The following is a 21,534-nucleotide window of genomic DNA, read 5'->3' on the forward strand; positions in this document are numbered from 1 at the left end:
GAATGTTGTCATGGAGGGCTATGTCCTTTTTAGGAAAGATCGGCTAGCAAGGCGGGGTGGTGGAGTTGCTCTTTATGTGAGAGAGCAGCTAGAATGTATTGAACTCCACCTGGGGGAGAGTGATGTAGCAGTCGAGAGCTTGTGGGTGAGAATCAAGGGCCAGGCTGGTAAGGGGGACACTGTTGTGGGTGTGTACTACAGGCCTCCTGATCAGGAAGAGGAGGTTGATGAGGCCTTCCGTAGCCAACTGGAAGTAGCATCATGCTCCCGGGCGTTGGTACTTTTGGGGGATTTCAATTATCCAGATATTTGCTGGACGACCAATATGGCCAAGCATGCGCGGTCCAGACAATTCTTGCAGTGTATTGAAGATAACTTTCTAATGCAGATGGTCGAGGTACTGACGCGGGGCGGGGTGCTGCTGGACCTTATTCTCACCAACAAGGAAGGACTCGTTAAAGAAGTAAAAGTCGGGGGTAACTTGGGTTGTAGCGACCATGAGATGGTGGAGTTCGAGATCCTGAGCGGAGGAAGCAAAACAAAAAGTAGGATTGCTACCCTGGACTTCAGGAGAGCCAACTTTGATCTCCTCCAGGACTTACTTGGGGCCATCCCGTGGGCCAGGGTGCTAGAAGGCAAGGGGGCCTGTGAGAGCTGGCTAGCATTCAAACGGCTCCTCTTCCAGGCTCAGGATCGGTGCGTCCCTGTAACTAAGAAATCAGGAAAAGGTGCCAGGAGACCTGCGTGGATGAGTAAGGAACTCATGTGCAAGCTCCGCAGAAAGAAGAAAGTACACGATATGTGGAAAAAGGGTCTGGCCACTTGGGAACAATATAAGAATGTAGTCAGGGACTGCCGAGATGCGACCAGGAAGGCTAAAGCACACCTGGAGCTGAATCTAGCAAAGGAGATAAAGGATAATAAAAAAGGGTTTTTTAAGTACATTAACAGCAAAAAGAAGGCTAGGGAGAATGTGGGCCCCATACTAAGTGAGGGGGGTGTTCTGGTAACGGGGGATGCTGAGAAGGCGGAAATACTGAATGCCTTCTTTGCCTCTGTCTTTAGTGAAAGGGCTCTCCCCTAGGAATCCCAGCCCCCGGTGGTTGATGAGAGAATCTGGGGAATGGGAGATTTCCCTTTAGTCAGGGAAGAGGTGGTTCGTGAGTGCTTAGGAAACATTAATGTCCATAAATCCATGGGACCTGATGGGGTGCACCCGCGGGTGCTGAGAGAGCTGGCGGAGGTTATTGCTAAGCCGCTCTCTGTAATTTTTCAAAGGTCTTGGAGAACTGGGGAGGTGCCTGAAGACTGGAGGATGGCCAATGTCACCCCGGTCTTCAAAAAGGGCAAGAAGGATGACCTGGGTAATTATAGGCCAGTCAGCCTCACCTCTGTCCCAAGGAAGGTGATGGAACAGCTTGTGCTGGATGCCATCTCCAGACAACTGGGAGAAAAAGAGGTTATCAGGAGTACTCAGCATGGGTTCACCAAGGGGAGGTCGTGCTCAACCAACCTGGTGGCCTTTTATGAAGATGTCACTCGCTGGGTGGATGGGGGGAGAGCGGTAGATGTAGTCTACCTTGATTTCAGTAAGGCTTTTGATACGGTCCCCCATGACATCCTTATAACAAAGCTGAGGAAGTATGGGATAGATGAGTGGACGGTGAAGTGGATCGAGAATTGGCTGACTGGCAGAGTGCAGAGGGTTGTCGTTGGCGGTGCGGTGTCTGGCTGGAGGCCTGTGACCAGCGGTGTCCCCCAGGGGTCTGTGCTGGGTCCAGTCTTGTTCAACATCTTCATCAACGACCTTGATGAGGGGATAGTGACCACCCTCAGCAAGTTTGCTGATGACACGAAGCTGGGAGGATTGGCTGAAACGCCTGAAGGCTGTGCGGCCATTCAGAGAGACCTGGACAGGCTGGAGAGCTGGGCAGTAAGAAACCGGATGAGGTTTAACATAAGCAAGTGTAGAGTCTTGCATCTAGGTAGAAATAATTGCATACACCAGTACAGGTTGGGGGAAGACCTGCTGGAGAGGAGCTCTGCTGAGAGGGACCTGGGCGTCCTGGTGGACGACAGGTTGGCCATGAGCCAGCAGTGTGCCCTTGTAGCCAAAAAGGCCAATGGCATTCTGGGGTGCATTAAAAAGAGCGTGTCCAGGGTCGAGGGAGGTGATCCACCCCCTCTACTCTGCCCTGGTAAGGCCTCATTTGGAGAACAGTGTCCAGTTCTGGGCTCCCCAGTACAAAAAAGACAGGGATCTATTGGAAAGGAGGGCTACAAAGATGATGAAGGGCCTGGAGCATCTCCCTTATGAGGAGAGACTTAGGGAACTGGGTCTGTTTAGCCTTGAGAAAAGAAGGCTGAGAGGGGACTTGATCCAGGTTTATAAATACCTGAGGTGTGGGAGCTATAGTGGCGAGGCTGGTCTCTTTTCAGTAGTGCGTGGGGACAGGACTAGGGGCAATGGGCTGAAACTCCAGCATAGGAAGTTCCGCACGAATGTGCGCAAGAACTTCTTTACAGTGAGGGTGACGGAGCACTGGAACAGGCTGCCTAGGGAGGGAGGTGGTGGAGTCTCCTTCTCTGGAGATATTGAAGACCCGCCTGGACGCCTACCTGTGCGACGTGGTGTAGGGAGCCTGCTTTGGCAGGGGGGTTGGACTCGATGATCTCTAGAGGTCCCTTCCAACCCCTATAATTCTGTGATTCTGTGATTCTGTGATTCCCTCATCTATCCCACTCTTCCTTATCTTTGTTATAAGGATATTGTGGGAGACAATATCAAATGGCTTGCTGAAATCAAGATAGACGACATCTACTGCTCACCCCCCCATCCACCCAGCTGGTGACAATGTCATAGAAGGCTGTCAGGTTGGTTGATCATGACCTCTCCTTTGTGGGCCCATGCTGAGAACTCCTGACAACCTCCTTTTCATCCAGCTGCAGGGAAATGGCTTCCAGCACAAGCTGTTCCATCACATTTCCAGGGACAGAGCTGAGGCTGCCTAGCCTGTAATTGCCCGGATCTTCCTTCTTGACCTTTTTGAAGACCAGAATGACATTGTCTGTCGTCCAGTCTTCAGGCACCTCCCCTATTCTCCAAGACCTCTCAAAGATGATCGTGAGTGGTGCAGAAATTACCGCTGCTAGCTCCCTCAGCATCCATGGATACACCCCGTAATGTCCCATGGCTTTATGAACATCGGTGTGGCCTAGGCACTCATGGACCAGCTCTTCCCTGACTAAGGGCACTTCTTCCATTCCCTAGACCCTCATACTAATCACCAGAATCTGGGATTCCTGAGGGAGAGCTTTTTCACAAAAGACAGAAGCAAAGAAGGCCTTCATTATCTACAGCTTCTCAGCACACTCCATTACCATAACACCCCCCTCACTTAGTAGGGGACCCACAGTCTCCTTAGTTTTCACTCTTAACATAGTCTAAAAAGCCTTTTTTATTATCCAATATAATAAGTGTCAACCCATTTATGTAATATGATGTACTGCCTGTGAGAAAGTGTGTGAGGTTGGTGGGCCAGTCAGTGCAGGTTCTGTGGCGAGATGTTTATAACTGAACAATACAGACTGTTAATGGAAAGATAGATGGTATTAAGGCTCTTTGTGGGAAGAACTGTATTGTTTGACAAACTGTTTTGAAGGTATAAGAAACTGCAATTGTTGATGGCATATGGAAGTGTACTTGAGGGTATGTGGAAGTATAAATGAGGGTTCAAATAGTGGAAGAGTTTACAGAGAAAAAAGGGTTAAAGAGGAAGTGAGTTTATCTGCACTGACATGAGAGCAACCCCCTGCACCGCTCCTCTGTGAGCAGAGCAGAGCAAAGAAGAGACAGCGTCCCCATGTATCAGGTAGTGTTATTCTACTTATACAAGGATGAGCTCAAAAGAGAAGAGGCGGATATTCCTCTCTGCTCCATCTGTGGCATACTCCAGAGTTCAAGGCATTGCAAAGCTATGGCATGTCTATGTTCTTTCAATGATGACACCTTAGTGTTCTCAGGGCTCTCATTTCAATTGCATCTAAATAAATGTAGGGTCATGCCAGTTGACAGGAAGCTGGCAAATGTTGTCTCATTGTAAAGAAGAGCAAGAAAGGCGACAGGGGCAATTATGGACCTGTCAGTCTCACTCCAGTGCCTGGTAAAATGATGGAGAAAATGATGGTGGGAGTGATGGAGAAAACAGCTGAAGGACAATTCTGTCATTGGTCACATCCAACACAACTGCCAGAGGGGAAGGTCCTGTTTAACTATCGGACCTCTTATGACAAGGTTAGCAAATTGGTTGATCAAGGGAAGCCAGCTGAAGTTATCCTTGAGGATTTCAGTAGAGCTTTTGATACCCCTCTGGGCAGAATGTCCTTCATACGGCTAGGCACAAATATAACATGGTGGGTGAACAGTTAGTCAATAGGTCAGGCCCAAAGGACTGTAATCACTGGGTTCCATCAGGCTGGTAGATGGTCGCTATCAGGGTTCCCCAGGGCTCCATTTTAGGGCCACTTCTCTTTCATGTTTTTGCGCATGACTTGCATGAAGGACTAGAAGATGTTCTGAGCAAATCTGCTAATGATACCAGGTTATGAGGTGCTGTTGCCTCCACTGAGTGGGGAGAGGACTTGCAGAGAGATGTGGACAAGTCAGAGAAGTGGGTACCAGTTGGTCCAAAGCACCAAGTGCATAAAGTACAGCAAGTGCCTGATTGTGCACCTGGGTAGGAGCAACCCTGGACATACGCACTGACTGGATATGGGACACTAGAGTGTCTGACTGGAAAGATTGGGTTCCTGGTCAGCATCAAATTGAACATGAGTCAGCACTGTGCCCAGGCAGCCAGGAAGCTCAGCGGTCCATTGGAGTGCATCAAGCAAGGTATTACCAGGTCAGTGAGGGAAAGGATTGTCCCTGTCTGCTCTGCACTGCTGCTGCCTCACCTGGAGCACTGGGTGCTCTTCTGGGCAACACAGAACATAAAGGACGTTAAACCATGGGAGGGTGTGCAAAGGAAGGCACTGGAACTGAGAGAGCTGAAGTTCAGAGTTTCATTGGGATTGACTGCTTGTTCAGACTGGGCCCTTCTCACATCCCACATCCTGCCATGAGACACGGGGCACAGATGGGACATGAACTTCACAGTGTCTCTGCAGCCCATGCAGAGCCTGGGATCTTCTGTCCCATGTCTTTCATTTAACATCATACTGACCTCCAACCCACTGCCCCAGGAAGGATCCTTAGTCAGCATGAGGTTCTCTCTACCAAGGGTCTGGGGATCAGGACATGGCCTGTCTGCTTCATAAGACAAAGGAGGGGTTTATCAGCATCTAGGCCACCATGCCAGTGCCTTTCATTGCCTGTAGTCATATCTTCCAATTATCTGCTCTAACTAGTCCCTTGGGAAGCTTGCTTGTTATTGTTCCTCAGTGGGCCCATTAATACTCCCAGAAACTTCACTGTTACTTCTGACTTTGTCTTGCTGAGCACTTTGTGCAAACTTCTCTCTGCACTGGAGGTTGATGGACTCAGCACCAAATGCACCCTGGGGCTCATTATAATCTGAAGAGCCTCCTGTGCTTTGTGCCTTCCTGTCATTTTCTTCAAGTTTTCAGAACTTGTGCAGCAAAATGGAGGGGTACCTGGAGAGATCTTAAAGAGGAAGAATTCAGCAGACATTTACTGTCTATTTACTTAGAGCTGGGTATAAACAAGTTTTAAAGCAGCATTGTGCAACTGGTATCAATCCAGGATGTCCCCAATGCGTTCTATTCTGTGTCGACAAATGTTCTTCTCAACCACCCCACCCCATTTCTACTCACATTGGCCCCATGGGACTTGCATCACTTTTCCTCACATCACTCTCCTCCTCTGCAGCCACCCGCTCAGTGTTAAGTCTCCCTTTCAGCAACTCGAACAGGCTTTCCTCAGAGAATCAGCTGCACAAGGGCAAGGAAAGAATTCTTTTTTTTTTTTTTTTTTCTTTTGCCAACAAACAGTAGGAAAGGTGATGAACGGTAAAACACAGTGATCTACTGCATGTCATGTCCAAGTTGCTTCTATTGAGGTTTGACATTCACAGGGAATAACTGTACAAGAAATGAGTTAGACAGAGATAGGAAGGGATTGATGGAATCACAGTGAAGGACTTGACAACTTGTGATCTCAAGCGATGTGGGCCTGGAAATGAGCAGGATCAGGACACTGAACTTTAGAAGAGCAGACTTCAAGCTACTCAATGGACTGCTAGCCAAGATCCCCTGGTGTGCTGCCCTCAAAGACAAGGATATTGAGGAGAGCTGGCTGCTCTTCAAGGATGCCCTCCTGGAACCACAAGAGGTCTCCATTCCACTGAATAAGAAAGTGGGCTCCACTGAATAAGAAAGGTAGGAAACCGGCATGGCTCAGCAAGGACCTGCTGAGAGAACTGAGGGCGAAGAAAGGGGTGTACAAGCTCTGGAAACAAGGCTGTGTCACCTCAGAAGAATACAGGGATGCCGTCCGGACTTGCAGACGTTGGATCAGGGAAGCCAAGGCGCAGGCAGAACTGAACTTGACTTGGCAAGGGATGTGAAAAACAATAAGAAAACCTTCTACAGGTACATTGGCCAGAAGAGACGGGCCAAAATAGGTGTACCAACTTTGGTAAATTTAAAAGGAGAACTGGCTTCAACAGATGAAGAGAAAGCTGAGGTGCTGAATGAGTTCTTCACCTCGGTCTTCACTGGTGGCCAGGATTCTAGTCTTTTCCACGTCCCTAAGCCCTGCATCCCCAAACCTCTATGTGGGGACCAAGAAGGTAAATCCCTCCCCACTGTAAGGGCAGAGCAAGTCAGAGAGTGCTTCCTTAGACTGAATGTGTACAAGTCTATGGGGCCAGATGGCGTGCATCCCAGGGTCCTGAAGGAGCTGTCTGAGGTGGTTGCCGAGTCGCTCTCCATCATATTTGAGAAGTTGTGGCTGTCAGGTGAGGTCCCGGATGATTGGAGGAAGGGTCACGTCACTCCCATATACAAGAAGGGGAGCAGGGAGGACCCGGGGAACTACAGGCCGGTGAGTCTCACCTCCGTGCCTGGGAAGATCATGGAACAGATCCTCCTGGACAACATGCTCAATCACATAAAGAATGAGCATGTGATCCGAGACAGCCAGCACGGCTTCACCAGGGGAAGGTCATGCTTGACCAATCCTGTGGCCTTCTGTGATGGAGTGACGGCGATGGTGGATGAAGGGAAGGCAACCAATGTCATTTACCTGGACCTGAGCAAGGCCTTTGACATGGTCCCCCACCACATCCTCATCTCCAAATTGAAGGGAAGTGGATTTGATAGGTGGACAACTCGATGGATAAGCAATTGGTTGAAAGGCTGCAGACAGAGGGTGGTGGTCAATGGCTCTATGTCCAGGTGGAAGCTGGTAGCGAGTGGTGTCCCCCAAGGGTCTGTCTTGGGACCGGTGCTCTTTAACATCTTTGTTAATGACATCGATGAGGGAATTGAATGCACCCTCAGCAAGTTTGCTGACGACACCAAACTGAGTGGCACAGTTGATACGATGGAAGGAAGGGATGCCATCCAGAGAGACTTCAACAGACTGGAAAGCTGGGCTCAGGTGAACCTAATGAGGTTCAACACAACAAAGTGCAAGGTTTTGCACTTGGGCCGGAAGAACCCCAGGCACCTGTACAGGCTGGGAGCAGTGATCCTTGAGAGCAACTCGGCAGAGCAGGACCTGGGGGTCCTGATGGATGAGAGACTCAACATGAGCCAGCAGTGCGCTCTGGCAGCCCAGAAGGCAAATGGGATCCTGGGCTCCATCAGGAGAGGGGTGGCCAGCAGGGATAGGGAGGTGGTTGAACCTCTCTACTCGGCTCTTGTGAGGCCCCATCTGGAGTACTGTGTCCAGGTGTGGAGCCCTCAGTACAAGAAAGACATGGAGATTTTGGAAAAGGTCCAGAGGAGGGTCACAAAGATGATCAGGGGGCTGGAGCATCTCCCCTTTGAAGACAGGCTGAAGGACCTGTGCTTGTTCAGCCTGGAGGAAAGAAGGCTGAGGGGTGACCTCATTGCAGCCTTTCACTACGAGAAGGGATCCTATAATCAGGAGGGGAGTAAGCTCTTTGAAAGGGCCGAAAATAGCAGGACAAGGGGAAATGGTTTTAAGTTGAAAGAGGGAAGATTTAGGTTGAATGTTGGGGGGATGTTCTTTACTAGGAGAGTGGTGAGATCCTGGCACTGGGTGCCCAGGGAGGTTGTGAATGCCCCGTCTCTGGAGGTGTTCAAGGCCAGGTTGGATGGGGCCCTGGGCAACATGATCTGTTAAGTGTGGAAGTTTGGTAGCCCTGCCAGGCAGGGGGGTTGGATCTTCATGATCCTTGAGGTGCCTTCCAACCTGGCTCATTCTGTAATTCTGTGATTCTTTGATTCTGTGATCCCATTCCAGAAGCAGGATTTGATTTAGGCTGGCTGGGGCTGGCATCTACACCATGGTACTGGTGTTCAGAATGTGGCGCACAGTTATGAGACGCATTGTGGGGCTGAAATTTGTCCAGCAAGCATTGTCACTACCAGGGCATGGCTTTCCTGAAGGTTCTCATCTGCATTTGCCAGCTGGCAGGGGGTGTGCTGGAGACCCCAGGGAATTGCCATTCCAATGAGAGCCCAGAATAAACAAACATGTCAACTGTGAGAAAATGTAGGTGTGTCACAGCGGTGGAATGCCTTAAGCTCTGGAATTTGCAATAGATGGAGAATATAGAACGATCAGTTCTGAATAACGCTGCACTCTCAGGTGCCCATTACTCGAACATCTGATGTCATTCAGGATGCCCAAGAATGCTCCCATGCCTTGTCTGGCCACCAGCTGATGCTCAGGAAGGAGGTGGTTCTCTCAGATGTTGTCTACCACAGCCTGCAGGCACTGCTGCATACATCTATGAGCACCACAGGCACCTTGTACTCATTGAATGACTGTTTTTGAGCAAGTCATTCCATCTTAAGAAAGGCCAAGGATTCAGACCAGGGGCTCATGCATACTGTCATCTCCTTGTGCACATCTGCTTCGAGTCAAGAGGAGTACCATCTCCCATGGGTCTGTGGGGAAGTGAATCTCCTTTCAACCCCAGGGTTTTACATCTGGACATGAGACACCTGCACTGATTGCCTCATCTGAATGACAGCCCTGCAAAAGGGGAGTCAGAGAGTCCCTGTCCTTGTCTGTGTGTTGTTTTTATTAAGGGCCAGGAGCAGAGCTTTCCAGGTGAGGCATTTACACTCCTGCTAGGCAAACACAATCTGTTAGGACAACCTGATACAGTAAAAGAGTTAGCCTCAAAGGTAGAAGACAGGTATATGGGCCCATAAACAGGTAGGATGAGCAGTTACATTAAAGGAATAGCATCCTGCACCCTAAATTGAAAAAGCCAGACAGAACCAGACTACTTCTATCAAACATGATGGGGTAAAAGGGACCGAATGAGGAAGACATTGAGTGTTTGCAAGGAAGATGTCTGATTTCATCCCCACGACCACTGCAGGAAGAACCCAGCTACAATCAGCGCATGTGCCAGAGGGAGGGACAAAACGTAAATGAGTTCCTGGAAAATAATGAATATGTAGATGAGTTCCAGGAGATCTGCTGAATATGGATCAGCCTGACATTAAAATAAGTAACACTTCTGCTTGCTGGTGTGCAAGGAAGGACTGATCCCCTTTGCACCCAGCGCCGAAAACATGCATTTCTGCTTTAAAACCTAACTCCAGGTTAGAGAGGTTGTTTCCTCAACTCCAAACCATGCTTCTGGAATCAGTCTGTCCAGTTTATCTGACATCCAAGAGCCTTTTTCAGAGATGACCGTGCTGTCTATCAGGAACATTCAGCTCTGGAGCCCCTGGGAAATCTCCAGAGGAAGCACTGAGGAAATAAACTCAAATCCTCAGGTGTGCTGAGCTGGGCTGGGCTTTTGGGACACAGGGAGCTCATAAAAGAGGACGGTGCTGCAGAGACAGCTGTGCCCAGGAGCAGATCTCGTGCACAGCACAGCCTGCAGGTGTCAGAAGGAGAGGAGAGAAAGGGGAGAGAGCTTCCAGGATGTGTATGCAGTGAGCAGGCTCAGAACATGCTGCAGGAGAATTGCTCACAGGCAATGGCACGGTGAGTCTCACTTCAGGCCATATAGCTGCTATTCATAGAGGGTTAACTTAATCTGGGACATCCCATAGCAGATCTGGCTGCAGGCACTGCATGATTCTTTACTGTGGAAAAAGCCTTCTGCTCCAGCTGAGGGCTTGCTTGCTGCAGCGTCAGAGCACAGCCCTGAGTGCTGCGTGTCCCAGCACGGCTGCAGGCTGTGCATATGGGGCTGCAGGCGGGTGCCCAGGGCTGTCCTGCAGAGCAGGGTCCCTGCTGTGCCCCAGGGGCTGTGTGCCGGCTATGGGACTCTGCCGCCTGCCAGGCTCAGCGCTCAGCCTGCCCGGGGAGCTGTCCAGGGTGCTGCGGGGAGACGTGTGGGGGATGGAGCCCCCCGGTAGAGGGGCTTGTGCTGCCACAGCTGCTGCCTGGGGCAGGGGATCACAGCTCCACTGCACAACTGAAAGTTTCTAAGAGTTCTTTGCAAGAGGACAGCCTAGCCTAGACAGGGACTTTCCATTTCCTGTTCTTAGGGAAGGCAAGAAGGATTGTAGGCAGAAATCTAAAATGGGCTGCCTAATCTGGACACAGCTCTGAGATTCCTGAAATTCTCTTCAGTCTATTGTTTGTTTTGAGAGCAGTCACATGTGTTGTGTTTCAGCTTCTTCTCTCTCAAAGGGTAGAATTAGTTGAAATTATTATCATTTCCTCTTGACAAGAATAATGCACTTATCTTGCAAACAGGCATGTTTATCTTATAAATACTGGAAGGAACAGAGGTTGGGTTAGGGGGCTCTAAGAGCTGTGTGGGAAAAGATATGAGACAAGAAACAGATGAGAATAACCACGGAGATGGGATAAGATTAGAAGATGATAGGAAGGCTACAACTCCATATGCTTCTTCTGCTTATGGAATGTTGAACTTCATGAAATTAAATTAAAGTTGTGGTGCTAAATGAACAATGTCATAGTAGAATTAAAAGATTTCATAATACAGCAGAAAGAGTATCTCTGAGAATGGTTTGAACTTTTCCTTATATTCTGCACTCTGAACAGGACTTCAAGCCAAGAAAGAAAAGCAGATGCCCAACAGCAGCTCCAACAGTGAGTTCCTCCTGCTGCCATTGGCAGACACGCGGCAGCTGCAGCTCCTGCACTTCTGGCTCTTGCTGGGCATCTACCTGGCTGCCCTCCTGGGCAACGGCCTCATCAGCACAGCCGTAGCCTGCGACCAGCACCTGCACACCCCCATGTACTTCTTCCTGCTCAACCTGGCCCTCCTCGACCTGGGCAGCATCTCCACCACTCTCCCCAAAGCCATGGCCAACGCCCTCTGGGACACCAGGGCCATTTCCTACACAGGATGTGCTGCACAGGTTTTTTTCTTTCTCTTCTTCCTCTCAGCAGAGTTTTCATTTCTCACCATCATGTCCTATGACCGCTACGTTGCCATCTGCAAGCCCCTGCACTACGGGACCTTGATGGACAGCAGAGCTTGTGCCACCATGGCAACAGCTGCCTGGGGCACTGGGGTTCTCAATTCCCTTCTGCACACTGCCAGTACGTTTTCACTGCCTCTCTGCCAAGGCAATGTTGTCAACCAGTTTTTCTGTGAGGTCCCCCAGATCCTCAAACTCTCCTGCTCAGAATCAAATCTTAGGGAAGTTGTGCTTCTCTTTTTTGGTTCAAGTTTAGTCTTTGGGTGCTTTGTTTTCATTGTTGTGTCCTATGTGCAGATCTTCCTTGCCGTGCTGAGGATGCCCTCTGAGCAGGGACGGCACAAAGCCTTCTCCACGTGCCTCCCTCACCTCGCTGTGGTCTCTTTCTTTCTCAGCACTGTCTTTTATGCCTACCTGAAACCTCCCTCCATCTCTTTTCCATCCATGGACCTGATGGTGGCACTTCTGTACTCGGTGGTGCCTCCAACATTGAACCCTGTTATCTACAGTATGAGGAACAGGGAGATCAAGCACGCTCTCAGGAAGGTTTTGCAATACACACTATTCCAGCTTCCATAAAGTGCTAATCTTCCTCACACAGTTCTCTGTTGTGGTTCTTTGTGTTTTATGCATCTGTGATTGTTTGATTGCAGATGATACAGCAATCTGCAGAAAAATGTTGCAAATTATTTCACTTCTTTCCTGCCTTCTTTCCGTTTTCTCACTCCAAGATCTCGTGTAAACAATGAACTGGATTCCCTGAACAGGTTAAGCGATAAATAAAAAGCTTTCAAAGTTGACTTTCCCTTCGCTCTTCTCTCTTCCTACCTTGTCTGCGTCTGGGTCAGGTACAGCCATAGCCACAGACAGCTGCACAGTGTAATCCTTTCAATCCTGCTCCCTTTATAGTGCCACACTGCTCTCAAGTCCTCGCATATGTGCAGGCCTGAGAGGTCTTGCGTGTATCACTAAAGCCCTGTTTTCTCTACAGCAGCACTCTGGGACAGCAGTCAGTAGTCGGTAAAATGAATGGCTGCGCCAGGGCTGTTCTCCTTGCTGGCACTGTCTTGGAGTTATCTAGATCAATCTATGTCCATGACAGAGGGGGCAGTAGGCTTGTGGCCCCCTTGGGCCCCAACAAATTAAAAGGGAACAGGGTGGGCAGATGGGAACTAGGCTCAAGGAAACCAACAAAACAGCGGCAATGACCTAAGGAGGAAAACTAGTTTTACTAACCATAATATGTGGAATACCAATAGGAAAAACTACAAAACCATGACATTCCACCCCTGATTCTACATCATTACATCATGCTTAGAAAACATATCTATATACAAATAAACAATATTTAAAGTGCATTTCACACATAGGCCTGTATATATCTATATACATGGAATTACTGACTGCACTCCCCCAACATCAGATTCCCTTGTGGTACACATTGAACATGCCCATCTTTCTGCATTACCTACCAAGTGTACCCAGGTCCCTGGGCAAGAACAGTTCCACGGACAGGTTTGCCATTTCCAGAGGCTGGAAGGACCCAAACAGCTTTTCCTAGCACGTTCTTTACATGTACAGCATGGACATTATCTCCTTCTATAGTGTGTAGGGAGCTGGATTGGCTAGGACCATCACGATTGACAGATCCTCTAGTATTGACCAACCAAGTGGCTTCTGCCAGATGCTTCTCCCAGTGTTTAAATGTTCCGCCACCCATTGCTTTCAACATAGTATTCAACAACCCATTGTATCATTCACTTTTACCAGAAGCTGGTGCACGGTAGGGGATAAATCCACTCAATGCCTTTGACCCAAGTATTTCTAAGGTAATTTTTGAAAGGTGTCCCATTTTCAGACTCAGTTCTTTCTGGGGTGCCATGTTGCCACAGGACTTGTTTCTCAAGACCCAATATGGTGTTTTGAGTGGTAGCATGGGGTACTGCTTATCTTTCAGGCCACCCAGTGATTGTCACCACCATGGTAAGAACATAAAGCTTACCACTGAGAAATCATGGCAAGGGGAAATCATCAACCTGCCACGCCTCCCCATATTTATACTTTTGCCGTTGCCCTTCATCCCAGAGAGATTTCATCCTCTTGCCTTGTTTAATTATGGCACATGTTTCACAAGCTTGAATAACCTGAGCAATAGCATCCATAGCTAAGTCCACCCTTGGTCTCTTGCCCACTTCTATGTTGAGTCTCTTCCTTGATGTCCTGAAGTCTCATGGGCCCACCGAGCTCGGAATAATCCACCCTTGTTCTGCTAGTCCAAGTCTGTTTGAGCCACCTCAGTTCTGGCAGCTCGATCAACCTGATGGTTATTTTGTTGTTCTTCAGTAGCCTTACTCTTAGGCACGTGAGCATCTACATGGCACACCTTTACAACAATGTTCCGTATTTGGGCAGCAATATCTTTCCACAGTTCAGCAGCCCAAATAGGTTTACCCTTTCGTTGCCAATTGTTTTGTTCCCACTGCTGTAACCAGCCCCATAAGGCATTTGCCACCACCCATGGGTCAGTATAAAGATGAAGCATTGGCCACCTCTCCCGTTCAGCTACATCTAGAGCTAGCTGAACAGCCTTTACCTCTGCAAATTGGCTTGACTCTCCTTTGCCTTCAGTGGCCTCTGCAACTTGTCAAGTGGGACTCCATACAGCAGCTTTCCATCTGCAATGTTTCCCTACAATATGACACAATCTGTCTGTGAATAGGGCAAATTTCTTTTCATTTTCTGGTAGCTCGTTGTATGGTGGGGCCTCTTTAGCACGTGACACCTCCTCTGCAGGTGATGTCACAAACTTTTTACCCTCAGGTCAGTCCATGATCACCTCTAGGATTCCAGGACGGCTGAGTTTCCCCATCCGAGCTGGTTGTGTGATTAGTGAAATCCACTTACTCCAAGTGACATCAGTAGCATGATGTGTGGGGGGAACCTGTCCTTTATAGATCCAATTTATTACTGGCAAGCGAGGTGCTAGAAGGAGCTGTACTTCTGTACCAACTACTTCAGAAGCAGCCCGAACCCCCTCATACACGGCTAAGATCTCCTTCTCAGTTGGAGTGTAGCGCTCTTCAGACCCCTTATAGGCTCGACTCCAAAATCCCAGGGGTCGGCCTCGGGTCTCTCCTGAGGCTCTCTGCCACAAACTCCAAGTGGGACCTTTCTCTCCAGCAGCAGTGTCGAGAATGTTCTTTACATCCTGTCGTGTCCGTACTGTCCCCAAGGCCACGGCACGGGCTATCTCTTGTTTTATCTGCTCAAAAGCCTGCTGCTTCTCAGGACCCCATGAGAAATTATTCTTTTCCGTGTCACCTGATAGAGGGGGCTCACAATGTGGCTGTAGTTTGGGACATGCATTCTCCAAAAGTCCACTACTCCCAAGAAAGATTGTGTCTCTGTCTTATTGGTGGGCGGAGACATAGCAATGATTTTGTCAATCACATCTGCTGGAATGTGATGACGCCCATCTTGCCATTTTATACCTAAGAATTGAATTTCCTGGGCAGGCCCCTTCACTTTGCTGCGCTTAATAGCAAAACCAGCTTGCAAACGAATTTGGATTATTTGCTTTCCTTTCTTGAAAACTTCCGCTGCTGTATCACCCCACACAACAATATCATGAATATACTGCAAGTGCTCGGGAGCATTACCCTGCTCCAAAACAGTTTGGATCAACCCATGGCAAATGGTTGGGCTGTGTTTCCACTCCTGGGGTAGACGGTTCCAGGTGTACTGAACACCTCTCCCGGTAAAAGCAAACTGTGGCCTACATTCTGCAGCCAATGGGACGGAAAAGAAGGCATTAGCAATGTCAGTGGTAGCATACCACTTGGCTTCTTTTGACTCCAGTTCATACTGGAGTTCTAGCATGTCTGGTACAGCAGCACTCAATGGTGGTGTGACTTCATTCAGACCATGGTAATCCACTGTCAGCCTCCATTCTCCAGTGGCTTTACGCACTGGCCATATGGGACTGTTAAAAGGCGAGTGAGTTTTGCTAATCACTCCCTGATTTTCTAGTTGACGAATTTACTTGTGAATGGGAAGTAATGAGTCCCTGTTGGTGTGGTATTGCCGTCTGTGCACCACTTTGGTGGCAATTGGTACCTCTTGGTCTTTTACCTGGAGCAACCCCACAGCAGAAGGATCATCTGACAGATCAGGTATAACTGACAGCTGCTTAACACCGTTTGTGTTAACAGCAGCTATTCCAAAGGCCCATCGATACCCGTTGGGATTCTTAAAATATCCCATTCTGAGGTAATCGATACCCAATATACATGGAGCCTCTGGACCAGTCACTATAGGATGTTTTTGCCAGTCTTTACCAGTGAGGCTTATTTCGGCCTCCAATATAGTCAATTCTTGGGAACCCCCAGTCACTCCATGGATATGTCTTGATTGTGTCCCTTGGTGACTGGAGGGCATTAGGGTGCACTGTGCACCAGTGTCCACCAGGGCCTTATATTTCTGTGGTTGAGATGTGCCAGGCCACCTAATCCACACAGTCCAGTATACTCTATTGTCCCTTTCCCCCCCCTGGCCGGGGTCAGGGCCCCTCTATTGGTTACCTCGGCGGCTTGCGGCAACTGGAGCCTTCCCCCTTCTGGAAGGGTCCGCCTTGATGACTGACTTGCATTGTAATTCTTTCACTTGTGCCTGGAGTGCAGAAGTGGGTGAATTACTCCACTTCTTTATATCCTCTCCATGGCTACGCAGGAAAAACAACAAGGCAAAACATATGACCTTACTGTTGTCATTTGCTCCAACACGAAGACGTCTCTTTTTTATGGTTGAGATCTTCAATGATACAGGACGGGAGGATCTTGCTTGGTTTAGTTTTCCCGATAGGCTGTCGTGGGAATCCTGGTCCCCATCATCTGGTATCACCATGGATCCATCAACATCGGGCACGGTAGTCAACATATCTATAATATCATTCTGCGTGTCTTCCACTTTATCTAACCGTTTAATTGTATTTTCCACTTTATCTAACCCTTTAATTACGGCTGAGATGCAAACTCCTATAGTGTTTATAAATAACTCAATTCCATGAATTTTATCAATCAGTTCACTCACAGGGGGTTCCCTTGCCCCTGTGCCATATATTATTGCTAGTGCACTAGCATGCTCTCTTGGTGCAGTCCTTGTAAATGCACGCCACATAAGCCGTGAAACATGGACTGTCTCAGGATCATGTAATTGGTTGGGATCATCATGTCTGAAGTTAGGGTTGTATAGCATTTCCACCACAGCACGTTCTCTCAAATGTCGAATACCGGTCTCTATATCAGTCCATTTCTTTTCCTCAGGTGTCAGATCCTGTTTAAGGGGAAATCTTTCTTTTACTGCTAACAGCATCCTCGTCCAGAGGGTGTAGGACTCATCTTGGCATGTGCCAATACCTCTATCCACACGTGAGTCCCTGGAAACGCTACCCAGTTGGCGAGCTTCATTGCCATCGAGCCACACACTGTTGGCCCCATTGTCCCAACATCGAAGTAACCAAGCAGCTATAGATTCTTTTGGCTGGCGTGCATAGTCCTTTCTTAGATCCCGAATTTCACTCAGTTTTAAAGATCGATCAGTAAGAGTTGTGATTTTTTCCTCACCTTTTGCTCTTCCAGGAGTCCTTGGTGTTGATGGCGGCAACTGTATTGATGAGGACCCCCCATTTGAAATTTTGGGGGCAAGAAATTCTTGCATAGGAAATCTAATTCTTGGCTCCTCCTCTCCTATTTCCTCTATTTCCTCCAGTTCACCCTCCCTTTCTTTTCTCTTTTCTTCTGCCTCCTCCTGCTCTTCTATCACCCTCTGCTCTTCTACCTCCAGTGGTTGTTCTAACTGAGTTGAAACTCGTTTCGTTTTTCGTCCTCTTACAGGGGCAACCAACATTGAATCTGGTGCCCCCTGTGGTTGATCAGGTTGGCTGATTTTAATGCCCTCCAATTTAGGTTGGAGTCCGTCTCTGAGGGTGTTCAGTTCAGATTCGAGGATGTCCCTCTCAGACTGGAGGGTATCATACATGGACTGGAGGGCAGTTATGTCCTTCCGTAGGGAGTTACGATCAAACAGGATGGTACTGTACTCAGTCCAGAGGTTGTCGCGCTCAAACCGGAGGGTGTCTCGCTCAGATCGGAGGGTGTTACGCTTGAACTGGAGGATGTTGTGCTCAGACTGGAGGGCGTCTCGCTCAGATTGAAGAGCGTTACACTTTGAAAAGAGGGAGTTGCGCTCAGACTGGAGGGCGTCAATCTCGGAACAGAGGGCGTCTCGCTCGGATCGGAGAGTATTACGCTCGGACTGGAGGGCATTGTGCTCGGACTGGAGGGCGTTATACTCGGACCAGAGGGCGTCTCACTCGGATCAGAGAGTATTACGCTCGGACTGGAGGGCGTTGTGCTCGAACCGGAGGGAGTTGTACTTGGACCGGAAAATGTCGCGCTTGGGCTGGAGAGTGTCGTGTTTGGACTGGAGGGTGTCGTGCTCGGACTGGAGAGTGTCACGCTCAGACTGGAGAGTGTTGAGTTCAGACTGGAGAGTGTCGCGCTCGGACTGGAGGGCATCACGTTCGGACTGGAGAGCGTCGCGCTCGGACTGGAGGGTGTCTCGCTCAGATTGGAGAGCCTCTCCCACATGCCGGAATGCGTCTCGTTGTTGTAGGAGACCATTTCTCTCAGCGAGGAGACTCCTTTTCTCAGCCCTAAGACTCTCTCTCTCAGCTTCCAAAACTTTTTCTCTCTCTGCCTTTTCAGCTCTGAGACTCTCTCTCTCAGCTCTGAGACTCTCTCTCTCAGCTCCGAGACTCTTTGGAATGGTATTGAATAGGGCCCAATAAGCTTTAGCCAGGCCCCAAATCATTTGTGCCTCCTGAGATCTGCCTGAGCCACAACATTCCTGCCTCAAATATGCAATCAAACTCTCAGGATTCTTCAAGTGTTCAGGAGTAAAGCTCCATGACACTGAAGATGTCTTTCCCTTAAAAATCTCTCCAAAACCTCTCCACACTCCCTGCCATTCAGTATTCTCTGGTTCTGGGGAAGACTTCCTCAGAATGTAATAAATCCAGAAACCGATAATCAACAGCAAGTTCAGGGAGATTGACACGATTGACAACATTGACAGTGTGGTCAACTAGGCTTTCCAAAACTGCATAAAAGATTCAAAAAAGGAATGAGGAACATGCTCGAAAACCACCATTTCTGTAATACTAGTTGCTCCTTCTGGAGCTTCTGGAGCTGTATGCAGGTACCAAGTAAGCATTTCTAAAAATGTTTTCAATCGATTGTATATGCCTATAGCCCCATAGATAAAAGTGGCTAGCTTAATTATGGCCCAATAGGTTTGGATCATTACAAAGGAAGAACCAATAGCATGCAGTCCTTTGTAAAATAATTTAATTAGAGGCCACATTTTTATTTATTTATTTATTTTCATCAACAGCGGGGGGGGAAAAAAAAAAAAGGTAGGGCTCAAGTTTACAAAATAGAGCTTAAGGTTTACAAAATATACCAGGCTGTTGGCAGTCTGCCTGGATTTCAAGACCTCAAAGTTTGTAAACTATTCCGGGGTATTGGCGGTCCGCCCGGACTTTCAAGGTCAAGCTCCCAGGTGCAGAAACGTAAAATTAAATAGCTCCTTAACGAGAAAAAACTCTGTAAAAACTCTGCAGCTCTGTAAGAAGCTAAAAGAACAGCAGAAAAAAAAAAACAAAAAAAAACAAAAAAAAACGGCAACTTGCCCGCATTCTCCACCAAAATGTTACAGGTTACCCTAAAATCTACCTGCACCCATGGCAGGGGGCAGTCGGCCCGCAGGCCGCTGGCCCAGAAGGAAAAGAAAAACAGGGAAAAGGAAATAAATACAGCGGCAGCGATCTAAGGAGGCACACTTATTTACTAAAATACTATATCGGAATACAGAATAACACAATATAATACAATATAATTGGAATTAAGGCTAACGAATCAAGTAAAATGAGAGAGAGTGAGTCCCGAAACAGAGAGGCCTACTGTAACTCTAGGCGAAATGGCTGGAACGCTCCCACATTGCTCTCCCCCTGGCTGGCAAGGTCCACGAAAGCGAGTCCAGCACTGAAGTGAGATTATATAGAGTCTGTGTCATATGACTGACCGTGGTGTTCTCTGGGACATTCAGTCTTCTTTTGTAAGCAGATTCGTCAAAATTATACATGCTTTATCATGATGTTATGACGTGGAATACTGATAGCAAAATTACAACATTGCAAAACCATGACAGCAAGCTACTTATGAAGATTACAGGTATGTAGTGAGGCTGTGCAGGGAGAAAGTTAGGGAAGCAAGGCAAGCTAGAACTGAGCTTGGCTGCTAAGGTTAAGGAGAACAGTAAATATTTTACAAGCATCAGCGGCAAGAGGAAGGCTAGGGAAAATCTCCATTCCTTTTGGATACTGAGGGCAACTTGGTCACCAAGTATCGAGATAAGGCTGAGATAATTAATACCTTCTTTGCCTCGTTCTTCAATAGTAACACTTGTAACTCGCTGGGAACACAGTCCCCTGCGCTGGTAGATAGGAAGGGGGAACACAACGAGCCCTGCATGATCCGTGATGAGATGGTTCTGGACCTACTTCAAAAGCTGGATGTTTATAAGTCCATGGGGCTGGATGGGTTGCACCCTAGAGTGCTGAGGGAGTTGGCGGATGTGGTCGCAGAACCACTGTCCATCATTTTTCAGCAGTCTTGGCTGACTGGGGATGTCCCGGTGGATTGGGGGCTGACAAATGTGATGCCCGTCTTCAAAAAGGGCCAGAAAGATGATCCTGGCAGCTACAGGCCCATCAGTCTCACCTCGGTGCCCGGGAAGGTTATGGAAAGGATAATCTCAGGTATCATCATGGATCAACTGAAGGTCAGCCAAGGGATCGGGCCTAGTCAGCACAAGTTTATGAATGGTAGATGCTGTCTGACAAACCTGATTTCATCATATGACAAGGTGACCTGCTTGGTGGATGAAGGTAAGGCTGTCGACGTGGTCTACCTGGACTTCAGTAAGGCCTTTGACACTGTCCCCCATAACATTCTTGCGGAGAAGCTGGCTGCCCGTGTTTTGGATGGGCACACACTCCGCTGGGTGAAGAACTGGTTGGATGGCCGGGCCCAGAGAGTTGTGGTCAATGGAGTGGAATCCAGTTGGCGGCCGGTCACAAGTGGCGTCCCCCAGTGCTCAGTGCTGGGACAGCTTCTGTTTAACATCTTCATTGATGATTTGGATGAGGGGATTGAGTGCACCCTCAGTAAGTTTGCAGACGACACTAAGCTGGGAGGGAGTGTTGATCTGCCTGAGGAGAGAAGGGCACTACAGAGGGACCTGGATAGACTTGATCGATGGGCCAAGGTTAATGGCATGAGTTTCAACAGGGACAAGTGTCGGGTCCTGCATTTTGGTCATAACAACCCCAGGCAAACCTACAGGCTTGGGGAGGTGTGGCTGGAAAGCTCCCAGACGGAAAGGGACCTTGGTGTGCTGATGGACAGTGGGCTGAATATGAGCCAGCAGTGTGCCCAGCTGGCCAAGAGGGCCAATGGCATCCTGGCTTGGGTTGGGAATGGTGTGGTGAGCAGGACTAAGGAAGTCATCCTGCCCCTGTACTCAGCATTGGTGAGGTCTCACCTCGAGTACTGTGTCCAGTTTTGGGCACCTCAGTACAAAAAAGTCATGGAGGTGCTGGAGCAGGTCCAGAGAAGGGCAACGAGGCTTGTGAAGGGCTTGGAAAATCAACCCTATGTGGTGAGTCTGAGGGATCTGGGGCTGTTTAGTCTGGGGAAGAGGAGGCTGAGGGGAGACCTTATTGCCGTCTGCCAGTACCTGAAAGGTGCTTACAGTGAGAGTGGGGCAGGTCTCTTCTCACTGGTGACATGTGACAGGACGAGGGGAAATGGCCTCAAGTATCGCCAGGGCAAG

The 21,534-nt window shown here is 48.7% G+C and overlaps 1 protein-coding gene across 1 annotated transcript; it reads left to right on the top strand.

The window, feature by feature from the left end:
- The first annotated feature begins 11,223 nt into the window (after positions 1-11,223).
- On the top strand, positions 11,224-12,159 carry LOC140263402 (olfactory receptor 14J1-like). Its single transcript, XM_072358278.1, has one exon. It carries the CDS (start codon positions 11,224-11,226, stop codon positions 12,157-12,159), a length of 936 nt encoding a protein of 311 aa, XP_072214379.1.
- The last annotated feature ends 9,375 nt before the right edge of the window (positions 12,160-21,534 follow it).

Source organism: Excalfactoria chinensis, chromosome 30 (genome assembly GCF_039878825.1).
Source record: "Excalfactoria chinensis isolate bCotChi1 chromosome 30, bCotChi1.hap2, whole genome shotgun sequence".
Classification (NCBI taxonomy): Eukaryota; Metazoa; Chordata; class Aves; order Galliformes; family Phasianidae; genus Excalfactoria; species Excalfactoria chinensis.